The 22326-nt window shown below is 35.1% G+C and overlaps 1 protein-coding gene across 1 annotated transcript in view; it reads left to right on the forward strand.

Annotated features, from left to right (window-relative positions):
* The first annotated feature begins 6293 nt into the window (after positions 1–6293).
* The window catches only part of FAM186A (family with sequence similarity 186 member A), a 73745-nt gene continuing 57712 nt past the window's right edge, over positions 6294–22326 (forward strand). The window contains exons 1-3 of the mRNA XM_037847440.1: positions 6294–6317; positions 6492–6715; positions 7706–7872. Of these exons, the coding sequence (XP_037703368.1) occupies positions 6294–6317; positions 6492–6715; positions 7706–7872 (415 nt within the window). The remainder of the gene's footprint in view (positions 6318–6491; positions 6716–7705; positions 7873–22326) is intronic.

Below are 22326 nucleotides of genomic sequence, written 5' to 3' on the forward strand. Positions count from 1 at the left end.
TAAGAGAGGACTCCCAGATGCTTAGAGAGAAAGCCACTGGAATCAGAAGCTGAAAGCAATGCAACCTGGGAGCAAAGGACCAGCAAATGCCAGCCACATGCCTTCCCAGCTAACAGAAGTGTTCTGGACACCATGGCCATTCTTCAGTGAAGGTATCGTCTTGCTGATGCTTAATTTGGACATTTTCACAGCCTTAGAACTGTAAGTTTGTAACCCAATAAATCCCCTTTATAAAAGCCAATCCATTTCTGGTATTTTGCATAATGGCAGCATTAGGAAACTGGAACGATAGTGAACCCTGTTTTGGATGATAACTGTGGTTCATTGTAGAAATATAAGAATGTTCTTACTGAACCAGAACAAATGTATATCACCATTACAAGCTGTTAATAATAAAGTGGTATATTGGGGAAAATACGATTAATGCAAACTATGGACTATAGTTAACAGTAATATTGTAATATTCTTTCATCAATTGTAACAAAGGTACTATACCAATGCTAGTGTCAATAATAGGGGGTTTAAGGGTTATGGGATTTTTCCTTTTGGAGCAATGAGAATGTTCTCAAATTGACTGTGGTGATGAATGCACAACTCTATGATTATACCATGAACCATTGATTGTACACATTGGATGGATTGTATGGTGTGTGACTAAAACTGTTTAAAAATATTTTTAAAATTAAAACAAATATATGGAATGATAAGGGGCCTCAAAAAGCCAAAGCCATCTTGAAAAAGAACAAAGTTGGCGGACTCACACTTCCTGATCTTGAAATACAAAGCCACAGTAATCAAAATGTCACAGTACTGTCAAAGGACAGGCATATAGACCAATGGAATCAAATTGAGAGCTCAGAAATCAACCCTCACATTTATGGCCAAGTGATTTTTGAAAAGGATGCCAAGTCCACTCAATGGGGAAAGAATAGTCTCTTCAACAAAGGGTGCTGGGAAAAAACCAGATCTCCATTTGCAAAAGAGTGAATGTGGACCCTTACCTTACACCATATTTAAAAATGAACTCCATCCTGGTTTGCTAGAGCTTGTTATGCAAAATACCAGAAATGGATTGGATATTATAAAGGGGATTTATTAGGTTACAAATTTACAGTTCTAAGGCTATAAAAGTGTCCAAACCAAGGCATCAACAAGAGGATACCTTCACTGAAAAAAGACCAATGGCATCCAGAACACCTCTGTCAGCTGGGAAGGCACATGGCTGACATCTGCTGGTCCTGTGCTCCCAGGTTCTGGTTTCAAAATAGCTTTCTCCAAAATGTCTTTAGGCTTCTAGCTATCGTAGCTTCTGTCTCTCAGCTTCTGTGCATCTATGCTTGTTCTTCCAGGGCATTTCTCTGTAAGCATCTGGGGGGCCTCTCTTAGTTTCTCTAGGGCAAACTCTGGGCTTTATGTCTTAGCTTAGCATCTCCAAACATCCTTCTATCTGTATCTCCCAGCTTCTACAAGTGTCTGGGTCTGTGTCAGCTCTTAGCTTTTCCCAGGGGCAAATTCTGGATTACATATCTTAGTTTCTCTCCAAAGTGTCTCTCTCAGCTTCTCTGAGCTCCTCTCTGTGAGCTCTCTTGAAAAGGACTCCAGTGAACTAATCAAGACCCACCTTGAATGTGTAGGGTAACACCTGCATGGAAATGATCTAATCAAAGGTGTCATCCACAGTTGGGTGAGTCACATATCTTTGGAAACACTCAATCAAAAGGTTCCACCCAAATCAAAAGACTAATAAGTCTGCCCCCACAGGACTGCATTAAAAGAACATGGCTTTTGTGGGGGACAGAATAGATTCAAACCAGCACAAACTCAAGTTGGATCAAAGACCTATATATAAGAACCAGAATTATAACACTCCTGGAAGAAAACATTGGGAAGCATCTTCAGGACCTTGTGTTAGGCAATGTTTTCTTAGACTTTATACCCAAAGCACTAGCAACAAAATTAAAAATAGATAAATGAAACCTCATCAAAATTTAAAACCTTTGTGCTTGAAAGAACTTTATCATGAAAGTAAAACAACCTACATAATGGGAGAAAATATTTGGAAACCACATATCAAATGAGGGTTTAATATAAAGAAAACCTACAATTCAACAACAAAGACAAATAACCTAATTAAAAAATGGGCAAAATATTTGAATAGACATCTCTCCAAAGAAGAAATACAAATGGCCAGAAAATACATGAAAAGATGCTCAACATCATTAGCCATTAGGGAAATACAAATCAAAATCATTATAAGGTTCCATTTCACACCCACTAGAATGGCTACTATTCAAAAAACTGAAAATAACAAGTGTTGGAGAGGCTGTGGAGAAACAGGAACACTCTTTCATTGTTGGTGGGAATGTAAAATGGTGCAGCCGCTGTGGAAAACAGTTTGGCAGTTCCTTAGAAAGTTAAGTATAGAATTAACATATGACCCAGCAATTCCACTTCTAGATATATACCCAAAAGAATTGAAAGCAGCGACTTGAACAGATATGTGCACACAGATGTTCATAGTGGCATTACTCACAATTGCCAAAAGACGGAAGCAACCCAAGTGTGTATCAACTGATGAATGGATGAACAAATGTAGTATATACACACAATAGAATATTATTCAGCCATAAAAAGGAATGAAGTCCTGATACATGCAACTATATGGATGAACCTTGAAGACATCATGTGGAGTGAAATAAGTCAGACACAAAAGGATAAATATTCTATGATCTCACTGATTTGAAACAATTAGAATAAGCAAATTCATTGAGTCAGAAACTAGAATGTAGGTTACCAGGGGATGAGGTGGGAATAGTGAATGAGAAATTAAGGCTTAAAATGTACAGGGTTCCTATTTGGAATGATGGAAATGTTTAGGTAATGGATGGTGGTGATGGTAGCACAATATTGTGAACACAATTAACAGCACTGAAATATATATCTGAATATGATTAAAAGGGGAAATGTTAGATTGTACATATGGTAACTGAATAAAATTAAAAAAAAATAATCATAGAGCTACACTATATGATCAGTGAACCCTAAGTTAAATCATGGACTTTAATTAATAGTACAATTATAAAAATGTGCTATAATCAATTGTAACAAACATTCCACACCAATGCAAGGTGCTGGTGGTGGGATGGTATATAGGAATCCTGTTTTCCTGTTTTTATGAATGATTGTTCCGAACACCCACAACTTCTCTAATAAAAAAATAAAAATTAAAAAGGAATATGATCATAGAGGATGATTCATTAACAGGCAAAACTATGCAATCTATTGTCTGTGGACATGTGTGTATGTGTGTATTTGTGTGTGTTAGTTTTCCGTAGTTGCTGTAATAAATCACCACCAACTTGCTGACTTAAAACAACAAAATTATTCTCTCAAAGTTCTCAATGCTGAAGTCCAAAATCAGTGTCACTGGACCAAAATCAAAACATTGGCAAGTCTGGAGGTGCTACGGGAAAATCTACTCCTTGTCTCTTCCAGTTTCTGGTGGCTGCCAGTATTCCTTGGCTTGTGGCCACATCACACCAATCTTCAAGGCCAGCATCTTCAAATCTCTCTCTGCTCTTTCTTCACATTACCTATTCCTCTGTGTATGCCTATATGAAATTTCCTGTTTCTCTCTAATAAGGACACTTGTACTGCATTTAGGGCCTACATGGATAATCCAGACTCTTTATTAACCACAGCTGCAAAAATCCTTTTTTGATATGAGGTAACATTTACAGATTCCAGGGATTAGAACCTGGTATATTTGGTAGGCATTTTCAGCTTACTACAGTGTTAAAATTATAAAAAAAATAAATTCAGGATAATTGTTATCTCTAGGCATGGAGAAGAGATACAATTGATAAGAGGAACACAAGAGTCTTTACAAATATTCTATTTAAGCTGGAGTATATGTACACAGAGTTCATTTTGCTATTATTATTATCTCCATCTCTATACTACTGCAGCTGTTCAAAGTAGCTTTATAGAGGTACTTAATGGTACTTTCTCTACCTACCCTCTTACTTTGTCCCCTTCATCCTTGTGGCACACAGTAAGCACTAAATAAGTGGTAGTTTTTAAAGTGTTTATCATGTTACCTATGATAAAAATTTATCCATAGATTATCTCATTTTATCCCCATGATGAACCATTCATTGCTAGTATAAGGAAACATAAATTTGATTTTTGTATATTGGTCTTGTATCCTGTGAACATGCTAAACAGTGGTAGCTTTTTGGTAGATTCTTTGTGATTTGTTTTTACATGAATAATATATTTGTCTGTAAATAGAAACAGTTTTATTTCTGCCTTTTATTTCTTTTACTCTTCTTATTGTGTTGACTTGGACCTCTAGACAGTGTTGAATAAGAGGAGTTAGAGTGGAATCCTTGCCTCATTCCTGATCTTAGAGGAAAAGCATTTTAGACTTTCACCATTAAGTATGATGTTAACTGTAAAACTTTTGCAAATGCCCTTTATCATGTTGAGAAAGTTCACCTCTATGCCTAGTTTGTTTAGCATTATTTTAAAAATTATGTTGTATTTTGCCAACTTCTTTTTCTATAATTATTGATAACCATTAAGATAATCATATGATTTTTTCTTCTTTAGTCTGTTGACATGGTGAATTACATTTATTGATTTTCAAATTTTGAAATAGCCTTATATTCCAGGAATAAACCCCACTTGTTTATGATGTTATGTTGTTATGATACATATGATATATTATATTATAGATTGTTGATTTGATTTTCTAAAATGTCATTAAGCATTTTTGTGACTATGTTCATGAGGGATATCAGTTTGTGGTTTTACTTTTCTTGTTATGCCTCTGCATTATTTCGGTATCAGGGTTATGCTGGCCTCAAAGAATGAGTTGGGAAGTGTTCCTTCCTCATCAATTTTCTACAGAAATTTGTAAGGAATTGGTATTATTTTTCCTTGACCACCATGCTATGTATTAGTTTATAATATTACTTTTCATCACGTGATTTAGCAAACTTTGTCTCAATTCTCCTTTGTTCCTGACAAATTACTATTTGCCTTGACTGCATCACCATTGTTTCTGGTGCAATATTTTCACCACCTAACATCTGATTATTCCTTCTGAATGATTATTTCGTTTGCAAAATCCAAGTCTGGGTCTCTTATCAAATTGTGAGGGGTATATAGAGAGTTTGACTTGTCTGAGGCCAAAATGTAAAAGCAATTGATAAAATTGGAAAAGGTGGGACAGTGGTTTTTTATTCTTTCAGATTTACTGTGGCCTTTTATAATATTTTTAACATCCTCTTTATTCCTCTGAAATGAAATTAATAAATATCCTATCTATGCTCATACTTTAAAAAATTAATATAAATGTGAAGATAAATACAAAGAAAGTAATTTATAATGTACATTTCAATGTGTAATCAAAGGCATGCATCTATATATAGAATTAAAATAAACGTGAAAACTGAAAATGCAGGCTGATACAAACGCTGGTGTATTGTACTGACACTAAATACTAATAACACTAATAAATTGTTATTGGTACTATGGTGTTCCAGAATGGTGAAAATTTCTTGGAGAAATTCTAAAGAATAATTTTGCTTTGATTTACATTTGCATTTCTGGTAAATTCACTGTATAAGTAACCTGGGCAAAAAATACTTTGTGTTTATATTTTTAAAGGACTTTTAGGTTCTAAGCTCAGATAATTATAAACAGATTTTTATCTACATTAATGCCCCTTAGGATATTCAAAATCATGCGGGATGTGGGACAGTTCATTGCATGGGACTGTTCCTTGCACTATAGGATGGCTAACATCCCGTTAGCACCCCTAACTAAATGCCAGTCATTGTAACAACCAAAAATGCTTCTACAAATTTCCACATGCCACAGAAGAGGCAGTAATTTCCCCTATTAAAAACTAGCAGGATAAAGGGATGATTAGAAGAAATTTGCTGATAGATTCTTGAGCAGAGGAGGTTATGAGATAAAAACTGTATTTGAGAAATACTCTGAAGTTACTTTCCAGGTGTGAGAGTTAGGTAAAGAAAGAAAGTAAAAACAACTTCCATGTTATTTAACAACTATGGTTTACAATGCACTTTCACGTACATAATTGCACCTCAACCAACTGCAAATGAAGTACTATTCTCCACTATTTTACAAATGAGGCAGAGGAGGCTCAAAGATGTTAAGTGACTTACTAAAAGTCATTTCAATAAAAAAGGTAGGATTGGGATCCATATCTGACTTCAAACTCTTTTAGTGATTACTGAAACTCTCATGGTGGTGCTAGGATGCTAAAAGCAGAAGAAAGATTTGTAAGAGGAGGGGACAGAGGGAAAACCTGAGATCCACAGTAAAGTTAGAATTAGCAGGACTTTGGGGAGCTTTCTGTTAACTGTCACTGACATTCAGAGAAGAAAGGGGACCAAAGCTTATTATCAAACTGAGAATTTATTGATTAATATATTCTCTCTTTCTTATTCTTATAGGACATTAATATGCAGCTGAATGACATAATGAACAATGTGCAGCGCATAATAAATCGCTACAGTATTGAACAGAACTTGCTCTCTGGGGATAGAGCCTTCCTTACAGAATATCAGAAAAAACGGCGAGCGAACTTTTTGGAGAATATGGCTACTTATCCTAATGCAGTTGAAGTTAGAGAAAAGACACTTACCTACATCCTGGCATGGTTGGAAGAATGGAATAAGTTTCCAGAAGTGGTTTAGAGGAAAGCCACAAGTTAATGAAAAATTAGAGAACAGACTCTATAAGTAAATTTTGACAGACAAATTAGAAGAAGAAAAGACTAAGGAAGTTATTCTGAAAACTAATCAGAAGATGACAACTAGTTGCCCTCTGTTTCAGCAAGAATAAAATAAGAAAAATATAGGCATGCTCTTTTAGCTCCAGTAATTCTGGCCTCCTAGCTTTTCTTCAAGCTTGCCAGTACACTCCTGCCCTGTGTCTTCATGCTTGCTATTCCCTTGCCTGGAACATTTGCTGCCAGAGAGCCACATGGCTCATTCACTTCTTGTCACCTTAAAATGAGGTGTTCTTTGACCACCTCCATTCCCCATCCCCTGGAACTTTCTATTACCCTTTACTTTTCTTTATTTTTGCGTATACTGTTTATTGCCATTTGACATACTACACATATAAACTTTTTGTCTGTCTCCTTTCATTAGAATATAAGCAATTTGAAGTCAGGGCATTTGTTTTATTCATTACTTTATAGAACAGTACACAATAGTAGTAGACACTGGTTGAATGAAAGATTGAATAAGTTAAGAATGCAAAAAAGAAATTTCATGTACTTGGAAGATATCCCATTTAACAAGGGTTATAAAATATTGGATAATTAACCAAAGGAGTTACTTGAAGTTTAGATCCCTAATAGTGAAACACACTCTCACATTAAGAAAACCTATTTGTCTAGCTACAGTACTCAGGCAGGAACTATTCCAAATTGATACTTTTTAACTGATTCATGTTTTTGTGGCCAAGACTTACTGCTCAGCCTTCTATTCCAAGTCTCTTACTTATTTCTTCATAGAGAAAAGCCTCAGATTAGTAATAAGTACAAAAGATAACTATATTCCCCAATTCTACTATATCAAGCAATATATGTTCATAATTATTTATTTTTCTGCTCAAAAAGTTTTTTGTTTTTTTTTTTTTTTTACTCTCTTTAAGATGCCGTTTTGTCCGAGATGACCACAATGGATGTCAGTGAATACCACCACTGGATCGTACAAATGGAGCTATTACCAGAGACATTCAAAGCTATTGAGAGCAATGTCAAGATGCTGAGTAAAATTAGTATATTATTGTTTGAAGAAAGGAAGAAGCAAAAGAAAAAACGAAGTAAGGGTGCTTTAAGACATTGGAAATAGAGTGACTTTTTAAAAGAACAGTTTTATTGAAATATAATTTATATACTATAAAGTTTACCCATGGTGAAGTCTACAACTCAGTGACTTGTAGTAAATTTTTTATAGAGTTGTGCAACAATGACTACAATCCAATTTTAGAACATTGCCACCATCCCAGAAAGATCCCTTAGGCCCATTTGCAGTCAATCCTCATTCCAAACCCCAGCCTTAGGCAGCCACTAATCTATTTTGTCTCAATATATATGCCTTTTCTGGATATTTCATATAAATAGAATTGTATAATATGTGGTCTTTTCTCTCTGGTTTCTCTCAGTTAGCACTATGCTTTTGAGGTACGTCCGTGTCATAGAATGTATCAGTTCTTTGCTCCTTTTTATTGCTGATAGTATACCATTATTTGGATATACCACATTGTGTTTATCCATTCATCAGTTGATGGACATTTGGACTGTTTCCACTTTTTGGCTTTTATACACAATGCTGCTATGAACACACACACACCAGTTTTTGTATGGATATATGTTTTCATTTCTCTTGGATAGAAACTTAGGCGTAGAATTGCTGGGTCATATGGTAAATTTATATTTAACTTTTTTTAGAAACTATCAAACTTTTCTAAAGTGACTGCACCACTTTACATTCCCTTCAGCAATATAAAAGATTCTAGGTTCTCCACATCCTCAACAGTACTTGTTATTATCTGTCTTTTTTATTCTAGTCATTCTAGTATGTGTGAAGTGGTATCTCGTTGGGGTTTTAATTTGAATTGTCCAAATGACTAATGATCTTGAGCATCTTTTCATGTACTTGTTAGTCATTCTTATATCATCTTTTGTGAAACGTCTATTCAAATGCTTGCCCCCTCCCTTTTTTTTTTTTTTTTTTTTAAGTTTTAAGAGTTCTTTATATATTCTGGATACAAGTCCTTTTTTTGGAAAAGTGATTTGCAAATATTTTCTCCCAGTCTGTGGCTTGTCTTTGAAGGTCAGGTATTTAATTTTGATACTGTCCAATCAATTTATCAATTTTTTATTCTTCTGTGGATCATGGTTTTATTGTTGTACTAATAACTTGTTTCAGTCAAGCTTCAACCAGAGAAGCAGAACCAGTAGATTATGTGTAACCCATATATGTTGTGTATGTATATATATATTATATAGCTTATATGGATTTGTTACAGAGAATTGGCTTATGTAAATTTGGGGTCTGGTTAAGCAGTCTCTGTAAGACTGTCTCTGTTTCTGAAACTGGAACTTGAGGTCCACAGGGCAGGCAGTCACAGGAAGAAAATATCACAAACAGGTTGGAACCGTACTAGCATGAACTGAAATCAGCATCTGTTCTTGTTGTCTCTGACCTTGGTAACCAGGGTGTCTTGCAGAAACTGGGGTCTTTTGTCACTAAGCTAAACAGATACAGGAGTCAGAATTTCAGGAGAATTCAAGAATGGTAGAGCAATTGTTGTCCCAGATATGCTACACGCCAAGAGGTAAGCCAGCAGATTAGCAACAACATGTATCAGCTACAAAATGGCTTCTTCCTTCCTTCCACCTTTCAAGCCTTGCAAAAATCTCCCTTGAAGCCCATCCTAACATGAAACAGAAACGCAGCATTCTGGAAAATATAGTTCTGACTTCAGTATAGCCAAGTTGACACATTACAAAGTCATCAAAGAACTTTTTGGCTAACAAAAGTTCATGTAGATTTTCTCCTGTTATTTTCTTCTAAAAGTTTTATAGTTTTCTATCTTAATTTAGGCCTATAAACTATTCTGAGTTAATTTTGGTGTAAATGGAATGAGGTGAGGGCATAAAATCATCTTTTGGCATGACAGTCCCCAGTGATCTCAGTACCATTTGTTGAAAAGACTGTTCTTTCCCCATTGAGTTACCTTAACTTTGTCAAAATCAATTGACCATAAACATAATGGTTTCATTCTGGACTTTCAATTTTTTCCCACTGATTTTGATATATAGGTTTACCTTTATGCCAGCATCACACTGTCTTGATTACTTTAGCTCTATAGTATGTTTTGAAACCAGGAAATGTAAGTTCTTCAACTTTGTTCTTTTTCAAGATCATTTTGGCTGTTCCTTTGTATTTCCATATACATTTCAGGATCACTTTGTCAATTTCTATTTTTAAAAACAGGCAGCTGCTGAAACGAAATAAAGCTTCAGTGGCTGAGAGATTTCAAATGGAGTCGAGAGGTCACTCTGGTGGACATTCTTATGCACTATATAGATAACACCTCTTAGGTTTTAATGTATTAGAATAGCTAGAAGTAAATACCCAAAACTATCAAACTCCAACCCAGTAGTCTGGACTCTTGAAGACGATTGTATAACAATGTAGATTACAAGGGGTGACAGTGTGATTGTGAAAACCCTGTGGATCGCACTCCCTTTATCCAGTGTATGGATGGATGAGTAGATAAATAGGTACAAAAACTAAATGAAAAGTAGGGTGGGATGGGGGGCTTGATTTGAGTGTTCTTTTTTATTTTTATTTTTTATTCTTACTCTGATTCTTTCTGGTATAGGGAAAATGTTCAAAAATAAATTGGGGTGATGAATGCACAACTATATGATGGTACTGTGAACAGTTGATTATACACCATGGATGACTGTATGGTATGTGAATATATCTCAATAAAACTGAATTAAAAACAAAACACAAAAAAACAGGCAGCTGAAATTTTGATAGGGATTGCAGTGAACCTATAGGTCAATTAGGAAAGAAATACCATTTAACAATATTGAGTCTACCAATCTATAAATATGGAATGCTTCTCTATTTATTTAGGTCTTTAGTTTCTCTCAGCAATGTTTTTTGTAATTTTCAGCACAGAATTCTTATACATCTTTTCTTAAATTTATTTCTAAATATTTCATTCTTTTTCAGGCCATTGTGACTGGAGTTGTTCTTTTAATTTCATTTTTAAATTGCTCATTGCTAATATATAGAAATACAATTGAATTTTATGTATTGATTTTATGACATGTGGCCTTGCTGAATTCATCTGTTAGTTCTTGTAGTGTATGCCTGTGTGTGTGTGTGTGTGTGTGTGTGTGTGTGTGTGTGTAATCCTTAGGATTTTCTACAGAGAGGATCAGGCCATCTGTGAACAAAGACAGTTTTAGTTCTTCCTTTCCATCCTGGATGCCTTTTCCTTCTTGCCTAATTGCATTAGCTAAAAGCACCAGTACAATATTCTATAGAAGTGACAAACAGACATGCTTCTTTGCAATCTTAGGGAAAAGTACTCAATCTTTCATCATTAAGGATGATGTTAGTTTTGAGTTATTCGTAGATATACTTTATCAGGTTGAGGAAGTTCCCTTCTATTCTTAGTTTCCTGAAAGTTTTTATGATGAATAGGTGTTTGATTTTGTTGAATTTTTGGGGGCATATATTGAGATGATGACATGGCTTTTGTCCTTTCATCTATTAATATGGTATATTCCTATATGATTTTTAGTTGTTAAGCCACCCTCGCATTCCTGGGAAAAATGCTACTTGGTTATGTTGTATAATCCTTTATGTGTTTCTGGATTTGGTTTGTTAAAAATTTGTTGAGGATTTTTGTGTTTATATTCATGAGGGATATTGGTCTATAGTTTCCTTTTCTTGTGATATCTTTGTCTGGCTTTGGTATCGGGATAAGAATGGCCTCATAGAAGGAGTTGTGAAGTATTTCTTTCTCTATTGTATTAAATATTTTTGAAGAATATGTATTATTCCTCCTCAAAATGTTGGATAGAATTCACAGTGAAGCCATCTGGGTCTGGGCTTTTCTTTGGGATAAGCTATTTAATTAGGAATTCAGTTTCTTTCCTTGTTATAGATACATTCAGATTTTCAGTTTCTTCTTGAGTCATTTTGGTAATTTGTGTCTTTCTAGGAATATGTCTATTTCATCAGTAGTCTAATGTGTTGGCGTTAAGTTGTTCACAGTATTCTTTTATATCCTTTTAATCTGTAAAGATGGTAGTGATATGGTCTCTTTTATTCCTGAATTTGGTAATTTGTATCTTCTCTTTTTTCTTCTTGGTTGGTCTAGCTAAAAGTTTGTCAATGTGTTGATTTTTTCAAAGAAATAACATTTGATTTCATTGATGTTTTTATGTTTTTCATTGATTTCTGTTCTAAACTTTATTATTTCCTTACTCCTTCTTGCTTTGGGTTTAGTTTGTTCTTGTTTTCTTATTTTTTAGAGGAAACTTAAGATAGGCATTAAAACTATAAATTTCCTTCAAAGCACTGCTTTTATTGTTTATAATAAATTATGATATGTTTTGTTTTCATTTTTATTCAGTTCAAAATATTTTCTAATTTTCCTGGTTACTTCTTCATTGACCCATACATTATTCAGTAGTGTGTTAATTTCCAAATATTAGGGATTTCCCAATTTTTCTTCTATTGTTCATTTCTAATTTTACTTCATTGCAGTTGAAGAAAATATTTCGTATGATTTCAGTCCTTTTTTTATTATTATTCATTTTATTGAGATATATTCACATACCACGCAGTCATACAAAACAAATCGTACATTTGATTGTTCACAGTACCATTACGTAGTTGTACATTCATTACCAAAATCAATCCCCGACACCCTCATTACCACACACAGAAAAATAACCGGAATAATAATTAAAGTGAAAAGGAGCAACTAAAGTAAAAAAGAACACTGGGCGCCCTTGTCTGTTTGTTTGTTTGTTTGTTTCCTACCCCAACTTTCCACTCATCCATCCACAAACTAGACAAACAGGAGTGTGATCCCTATGCCCCCCCCCAATCCCACTGTCCCCCGTCATAAGCCACATTTTTATACAATTGCTTTCAAGATTCATGGGTTCTGGGTTGTAGTTTGATAGTTTCAGGTATCCACCACTAGCTACCCCAATTCATTAGAACCTAAAAAGGGTTGTCTATATTGTGCATAAGAGTGCCCACCAGAGTGACCTCTCGGCTCCTTTTGGAATCTCTCTGCCACTGAAGCTTATTTCATTTCCTTTCACATCCCCCTTTTGGTCAAGAAGATGTTCTCCATCCCACGATGCCGGGTCTACATTCCTCCCTAGGAGTCATATTCCACGTTGCCAGGGAGATTCCCTCCCCTGGGTGTCTGATCCCACTTAGTGGGGAGGGCAGTGATTTCACCTTTCAAGTTGGCTTAGCTCAAGAGAGAGAGGGCCACATCTGAGCAACAAAGAGGCATTCAGGAGGAGGCTTTTAGGCACATTTATAGGGAGGTCTAGCCTCTCCTTTGCAGCAACTGTCTTCCCAAGGGCAAATTCCGTGGTAGAGGGCTCAATCCATCAAACCACCAATCCCTGTGGGCATGTTACCATCCATCGAGGTGGGGCAGGCCAATACCCCTGCATTCTCCACCAGCTCCTCAAGGGGGCTCTGCATATTTTTTTCCTTGTTTTTTTTTTTTTTTTTAAACTTTTTTTTTCTAAATCAACTGTAGGACAAATAAAAAAAATAAAAAAATAAAATAAAATAAAAATACAATAAAAGAACATTTCAAAGAGATCGTAACAAGGGAGTAAAACACAACAAACCTAAGATAACTACTTTACTTACAACATTTTCTTACTCTACCCCAAGAAAGTAACCTAATATAGCAACATTTCTGTGAACTTGGTCCTACTATACCCATCAGAAATTAACAGGCCATAGTCATTCCTGGGCATTCCCAGAACATTAAATTTACCCATGATAGCTTATCTGTTCTTCTTGGATTATTGTTCCCCCTTCCTTAACTGCTCTCTATCGCTAGTTCCCCTACATTCTACATTATAAACCATTCGTTTTACATTTTTCAAAGTTCACATTAGTGGTAGCATATAATATTTCTCTTTTTGGCCTGGCTTATTTCGCTCAGCATTATGTCTTCAAGGTTCATCCATGTTGTCATATGTTTCACGAGATCGTTCCTTCTTACTGCCGTGTAGTTTTCCATCATGTGTATATACCACATTTTATTTATCCACTCATCTGTTGAAGGACATTTGGGTTGTTTCCATCTCTTGGCAATTGTGAATAATGCTGCTATGAACATTGGCGTGCAGATATCTGTTCGTGTCACTGCTCTCCGATCTTCTGGGTATATACCTAGAAGTGCAATTGCTGGATCGAAGGGTATCTCTATATCTAGTTTTCTAAGGAACTGCCAGACTGACTTCCAGAGTGGCTGAACCATTATACAGTCCCACCAACAATGAATAAGAGTTCCAATTTCTCCACATCCCCTCCAGCATTTGTAGTTTCCTGTTTGTTTAATGGCAGCCATTCTAATTGGTGTGAGATGGTATCTCATTGTGGTCTTAATTTGCATCTCTCTAATAGCCAGTGAAGCTGAACATTTTTTCATGTGTTTCTTGGCCATTTGTATTTCCTCTTCAGAGAACTGTCTTTTCATATCTTTTGCCCATTTTATAATTGGCCTGTCTGTACTATCGTCATTGAGTTGTAGGATTTCTTTATATATGCAAGATATCAGTCTTTTGTCAGATACAGGTTTCCAAAAATTTTTTCCCATTGAGTTGGCTGCCCCTTTACCTTTTTGAGAAATTCTTTTGAGGTACAGAAACTTCTAAGCTTGAGAAGTTCCCATTTATCTATTTTTTCTTTTGTTGCTTGAGCTTTGGGTGTAAAGTCTAGGAAGTGGCCACCTAATACAAGGTCTTGAAGATGTTTTCCTACATGATCTTCTAGGAGTTTTATGGTGCTTTCTTTTATATTGAGATCTTTGGTCCATTTTGAGTTAATTTTTGTGTAGGGTGTGAGGTAGGGGTCCTCTTTCATTCTTTTGGATATGGATATCCAACTCTCCCAGCCCCATTTGTTGAAAAGACCTTTATGACCCAGTTCAGTGACTTTGGGGGCCTTATCAGAGATCGGTCGGCCATAGATCTGGGGGTCTATCTCCAAATTCTCAATTTGATTCCATTGATCTATATGTCTATCTTTGTGCCAGTACCATGCTGTTTTGGCAACTGTGGCTTTATAATAAGCTTCAAAGTCAGGGAGTGTAAGTCCTCCCACTTGGTTTTTCTTTTTTAGAGTGTCTTTAGCAATTCGAGGCATCTTCCCTTTCCAAATAAATTTGATAACTAGCTTTTCCAAGTCTGCAAAGTAGGTTGTTGGAATTTTGATTGGGATTGCATTGAATCTGTAGATGAGTTTGGGTAGAACTGACATCTTAATGACATTTAGCCTTCCTATCCATGGACATGGAATATTTTTCCGTCTTTTAAGGTCCCCTTCTATTTCTTTTAATAGAGTTATGTAGTTTTCTTTGTATAGGTCTTTTACATCTTTGGTTAAGTTTATTCCTGGGTACTTGATTTTTTTAGTTGCTATTGAAAATGGTATCTTTTTCTTAAGTGTCTCTTCAGTTTGTTCATTTCTAGCATATAGAAACATTACTGACTTGTGTGCATTAACCTTGTATCCTGCTACTTTGCTAAATTTGTTTATTAGCTCTAGTAGCTGTATCGTCGATTTCTCAGGGTTTTCCAGATATAAGATCATATCATCTGCAAATAATGACAGTTTTACTTCTTCCTTTCCAATTTGGATACCTTTTATTTCTTTGTCTTGCCGGATTGCCCTGGCTAGCACTTCTAGCACAATGTTGAATAACAGTGGTGATAGCGGGCATCCTTGTCTTGTTCCTGATCTTAGGGGGAAGGCTTTCAGTCTCTCACCATTGAGTACTATGCTGGCTGTGGGTATTTCATATATGCTCTTTATCATATTGAGGAAGTTTCCTTCAGTTCCTACCTTTTTTTTTTTTTAGGGTTTTATTATTTATTTATTTATTTATTTATTTTCAATTTTGCTCCATCACTTTCTTTTTTTTTAATTTCATTTTATTGAGATATATTCACATACCACGCAGTCATACGAAACAAATCGTACATTCGATTGTTCACAGTACCATTACGTAGTTGTACATTCATCACCTAAATCAATCCCTGACACCTTCATTAGCACACACACAAAAATAACAAGAATAATAATTAAAGTGAAAAAGAGCAATTGAAGTAAAAAAGAACACTGGGTACGTTTCTCTGTTTGTTTGTTTGTTTCCTTCCCCTATTTTTCTACTCATCCATCCATAAACTAGACAAAGTGGAGTGTGGTCCTTATGGCTTTCCCAATCCCATTGTCACCCCTCATAAGCTACATTTTTATACAATTGTCTTCGAGATTCATGGGTTCTGGGTTGTAGTTTGATAGTTTCAGGTATCCACCACCAGCTACCCCAATTCTTTAGAACCTAAAAAGGGTTGTCTAAATTGTGCGTAAGAGTGCCCCCAGAGTGACCTCTCGGCTCCTTTTGGAATCTCTCTGCCACTGAAGCTTATTTCATTTCCTTTCACATCCCCCTTTTGGTCAAGAAGATGTTCTCCATCCCACGATGCCAGGTCTACATTCCTCCCCAGGAGTCATATTCCACGTTGCCAGGGAGATTCACTCCCCTGGGTGTCTGATCCCACTTAGTGGAGAGGGCAGTGATTTCACCTTTCAAGTTGGCTTAGCTAGAGAGAGAGGGCCACATCTGAGCAACAAAGAGGCATTCTTTGTTTGGGAGGAGGCTCTTAGGCACAATTATAGGGAGGCCTAGCCTCTCCTTTGCAGCAATCATCTTCCCAAGGGTAAAACTTATGGTAGAGAGCTCAACCCATCAAACCACCAGTCCCCTATGTCTGTGGTCATGTTAGTTCCTACCTTTTGAAGTGTTTTTATCAAAAAGGGATGTTGGATTTTGTCAAATGCTTTTTCAGCATCTATTGAGATGATCATTTGATTTTTCTCTTTCGAATTGTTAATATGTTGTAATACATTGATTGATTTTCTTATGTTGAACCATCCTTGCATGCCTGGAATGAACCCCACTTGGTCATGGTGTATGATTTTTTTAATGTGTCTTTGGATTCGATTTGCAAGTATTTTGTTGAGGATTTTTGCATCTATATTCATTAGGGAGATTGGCCGGTAGTTTTCCTTTTTTGTAGCATCTTTGCCTGGTTTTGGTATTAGATTGATGTTAGCTTCACAAAATGAGTTAGGTAGTGTTCCATTTTCTTCAATGTTTTGAAAGAGTTTAAGTAAGATTGGTGTCAGTTCTTTCTGGAAAGTTAGGTAGAATTCTCCTATGAAGCCATCTGGCCCTGGGCATTTATTTGTGGGAAGCTTTTTGATGACTGATTGGATCTCTTTGATTGTGATTGGTTGGTTGAGGTTTTCTGTTTCTTCTCTGGTCAATCTAGGTTGTTCATACGTTTCCAGGAAATTGTCCATTTCCTCTACATTATCCAGTTTGTTGCCATACAGTTGTTCATAGTACCCTCTTATAATTTTTTTAATTTCCTCGGGATCTGCAGTAATGTCACCTTTCTCATTCATTATTTTGTTTATATGGGTCTTCTCTCTTTTTGATTTTGTCAGTCTAGCTAGCAGCTTGTCAATCTTGTTGATCTTCTCAAAGAACCAACTTTTGGTGTTATTTATCCTCTCTATTGTTTTTTTGTTCTCTATGTCATTTATTTCTGCTTTAATCCTTGTTATTTCTTTTCTTCTACTTGGTTTACGATTGGTTTGCTGTTCATTTTCTAGCTTTTTCAGTTGATCCATTAGTTCTTTGAAATTGGCTCTTCCTTCCTTTTTAATATATGTGTTTAGTGCTATAAATTTCCCCCTCAGTACCACTTTTGCTGCATCCCATAGGTTTTGGTATGTTGTGTTCTCATTTTCATTCATCTCTATATATTTAGCAATTTCTCTTGCTATTTCTTCTTTAACCCACTGATTGTTTAGGAGTGTGTTGTTTAACCTCCAGGTATTTGTGAATTTTCTAAGTCTCTGATGGTTATTGACTTCTAATTGTATTCCATTGTGGTCAGAGAATGTGCTTTGAATAATTTCAATCTTTTTAAATTTATTGAGGCTTGTTTTATGTGCCAGCATATGATCTATTCTGGAGAAAGTCCCATGAGCACTAGAGAAGTATGTGTATCCTGGTGATTTGTGATGTAATGTTCTATATATGTCTGTTAAATCCAATTCATTTATCAGATTGTTTAGGTTTTCAGTTTCCTTATTGGTCTTCTGTCTGGTTGATCTATCTATAGGAGAGAGTGATGTGTTGAAGTTTCCCACAATTATTGTGGAAACATCAATTGCTTCCTTTAGTTTTGCCAGTGTTTCTCTCATGTATTTTGTGGCACCTTGATTGGATGCATAAACATTTATGATTGTTATTTCTTCTTGTTGAATTGGCCCTTTTATTAGTATGTAGTGACCTTCTTTGTCTCTCAAAACATCCCTGCATTTAAAGTCTATTTTATCTGAGATTAGATTTCAGTCCTTTTAAATTTATTGAGACCTGTTTTATTGCCTAGCATATAGTCTATCCTGGAGAATATTCTGTATGAACTTGAAATTAATGTACATTCTGCTATGTATATTCCACTGTGTGGTGTGCTTAAACAACATATAGTTGGATCTTGTGGGTTTTTTTAAAAATCCAGTCTGAAAATCTCTGGCTTTCCACTGGAGTGTTTAATTAATTTATATATAATGTAATGTAATGTTGGATTCATACCTGTCATTTTGATGATTGTTTTTTATATCTCTCATCTGCTATTCTTTTACTGCTTTCTAGTTAAACAGATATTTTCTAGTATAACATTTTAATTCCTTTTTATTCTCTCCCCCAACCTCTCTCTCTCTCTCTCTCTCTCTCTATATATATATATATATACATATATATATATAATTTTTAATGAGATTGTTCACCTACCATACAACTATCCAAAGATCCAAAGTGTACTATCAATTGCCCATGGTACCGTCATACACCTGTGTGATGTACAATTAATTTTTTTTCAATTTTCAGAACATTTTCATTACTCCAGAAAAGAAATAAAGACAAAAAAAGGAAACTCAAATCCTCCCATACCCCTAACCACCCCACCTCCATTATTGATTCATAGTTTTGATATAGTACATTTGTTACTGTTGATGAAAGGACGTTAAAATACTACTAACTGCGGTATATAGTTTGCAATAGGAATATTTTTTTCCTATATGTCCCTCTCTTATTAACTTCTAGTTATAGTGTCATACATTTGTTCTAGTTCATCAGAAAGATTTCTAATATTTGTACAGTTAATCAGGGATATTGTCCACCACAAGATTCACTGTTTTATACATTCCCATCTTTTAACCTCTAACTTTTCTTCTGGTGACATATGTGACTCTGAGCTTACCCTTTCCACCATCTTCACACACCATTCAGCACTGTTAGTTATTTCATAATAACATGCTATGGTCACCTCTGTCCACTTCCAAACACTTAGGTTCAACCTAGTTGAACATTCTGCTCATAATCAGCAACCACTCCCCATTCGTTCTACATCCTGTTAACTTATATTTCATGTCTATGTGTTTACATATTGTAATTAGTTCATATCAGTGAGACCCTGCAATATTTGTCTTTATAAGTCTGTTTTATTTCACTCAATATAGTGCCCTCAAGGTTTCTTCATCAGTCCATTTTTTTTAAGATGATTTTGTTCACATACCAGACACTCCATCCTAAGTAAACAATCGTTGGTTCCCTGTATAAACACGTATTTATGTATTCAGCACCATCGCCACTATCTACATAAGGACATCTCCATTTTTTCCACAAAGAAGGAGGAACAGTCAAAGAAGGTAGAGAGAGAGAAGAAAAAACATGACAGCTAGAAAGCAACAAAAGGAAAGATAGCATTAAACTAAAGTAGAATAATGGGTCAGACAACATCAGCAATGCCAGGAGTCCCATACCCCTTCCCCTATGTCCTTCCCCCCGCCATATGCATTTAGCTTTGGTATATTGCTTTTGTTATACTAAAGGAAGCATAATACAATGTTTCTGTTAATTATAGTCTCTAGTTTGCATTGATTGTATTTTCCCCTCAATCCCACCCTATTTTTAACACCTTGCAATGTTCACATTCATTTGTTCTACCTCATGTAAAAACACATTTGTACCTTTTATTACAATTGTTGAGCACCCTAGGTTTCACTGAGTTATACAGTCCCAGTCTTTATCTTTCATGAACAGAGTCTTAAAGACTTATGGGACACCATCAAGTGTACCAATACATGCTTTATGAGGGTCACAGAAGAGGAGAAAGAAAGAAGCAAAGAGAATAGTTGAAGAAATAATGGCTGAAAACTCCCCAAATTTAATGAAAGACATGAAAGATATTAATATATAATGCCAAAGACAAAGACAGTATTCTGAAAGCAGCGAGAGAGAAGCAATGTGTCATGTTCAAAGGGAGCGTCAATAAAATTAAGTACTGGTTTATCATCAAAAACAGTGGAGGCAAGAAAGCAGTGGGATGATGTATTTAAAGTGCTGAAAGAAAAAAATTATAAACCAAGAATTGTATATCTGGCAACGTGTCCTTCAAAAATGTGGGAGAGATTAAGACATTCTTAGATAAACAGAAACTAATGTGGTTTGTCACTAGACCTGTCCTACAAAAAATGCAAAAGGGAGCTACAATAAATCTTAATCACAAATGTTTGGAAATTGTTGTAATTTTTCCCGTATCTATTGGAAGTTGTTTATCAACTGATATTTTTGAAGTGTGACTTATTTCTTCTCTTCCAACCTCTCTTGCAAAAAAAGAAGTGAGTTTCTGCTAATGAATTCAGCATAAATATAATATTTTATATACCCTTTGAACTGTGTAACTTACTATTTGGAAACTTGATCATTTGTTTTATTACATAATTTATAAAATGGTTATGTACACTGATGTTAGTTCAACCATATATTTATACTGTCTGGTAATGTGTGGCTGTATTCCTGTCTGTAGGATAAATAATTTCTCAGTGTTCACCAGCTTGTAAAAGACTAACACAAGAGCCTAAACATGTAAATAAATAATGAAATGAAAAAAAAAAAAAATGCCAAGGGAAGTTCTTTGGGTAAAAAGGAAGGGACACTAGAGCATAACTTGAAGCTGTATGAAGAAATAAAGATCTCCAGTGAAGGTAATAACATGAGTAAATATAAATGCCAGTGCTATTGCATTTTTTATTTTTAACTCCACTTTTTACATCTTACATGATCATCTTAATTAATGCAGAAAAGGAATTTGACAGAATCCAATGCCCTTTTATGATAAAAACACTCAGAAAAATAGGAATGGAAGGTAACTCTGCAACATAATAAAGGGCATATATGAAAAACACACAGCTAACATCATACTCAGTGAGACTGAATGCTTTTTCTCTTAGATCAGGCTCTGCTACTCATTAACTTTTTAATTTCCATTTCAGAGAATTCTTTGTTCGTGTATAGAAGTACAGCTAATTTTCATGTGTTAATGTGTTAATCTTGTAGCCTGCAACTTTGCTGAATTTGTTTATCAGTTCTAGTCGTTTTCTTGTGGATTCCTTGGGATTTTTTATATGGAGCTCATGTTATCTGTGAATAGAGATAGTTTTACTTCTTCCTTTCCAAACTGAATGCCTTTTATTTCTTTTTCTTGCCTAATTTCTCTGATAAGAACTTCCAGCACAATACTGATTACCAGTGGTGAAAGTGGGTATATTTGTCTTGTTCATGAACTCAGGAAAAAGGTTTTTAGTCGTTATGTTGGATTTTGCCAAATGTCTTTTCTGCATCAATTGCAATGTGATTTTTTCCCTTTCATTCTTATAATGTGTATTACATTGATTGATTTTCTTATATTGAACCACCCTGCATTCCTGGGATAAATCCCACTTGGTCATGGTGTATAATTCTTTTAATATGCTGTTGGATTCTATTTGCTAGTATTTTATTTTAGATTTTTGCCTCTATGTTCATAAAGAAATCAGTCTTTAGTTTTCTTATATACCTTTATAAGGCTTTGGTATTAAGGTGATGTTGGCTTCATGGTATTAGTTATGAAGAGTTATCACCTTTTCACTTTTTTTGGAAGAGTTCGAGAAGGATTGGTGTTAATTTTTCATTTGAATATCTGGTTAATTCACCAGGGAAGCTGTCTGGTCTGGACTCTTGTTTGTTGGGAGGTCTTTGCTTACTAATTCAGTCTCTTTACTTGTTTAGGTAGGTGTGTTGAGTTCTTCTATTTCTATTTGAGTCAATTTAGATAAGTTGAGTGTTTCTAGGAATTTGTTCATTTCTCTATTTTTATTTGTTGGCATACAATTGTTCATAGTACTCTGCTATAGTCCTTTTAATTTCTGCAAGATCAGTGGTGACTTCTCCCCTTTCATTTTGAATTTTTGTTATTTGCATCTCCTCTTGTTTTGACAATCTAGCTAAAGGTTTGTCAATTTTATTGATCTTTTCAAAGAACAATCTTATGGTTGTTTATTGATTTGATTGTTT

This window comes from Choloepus didactylus, chromosome 8 (assembly GCF_015220235.1).
Source record: "Choloepus didactylus isolate mChoDid1 chromosome 8, mChoDid1.pri, whole genome shotgun sequence".
Classification (NCBI taxonomy): domain Eukaryota; kingdom Metazoa; phylum Chordata; class Mammalia; order Pilosa; family Megalonychidae; genus Choloepus; species Choloepus didactylus.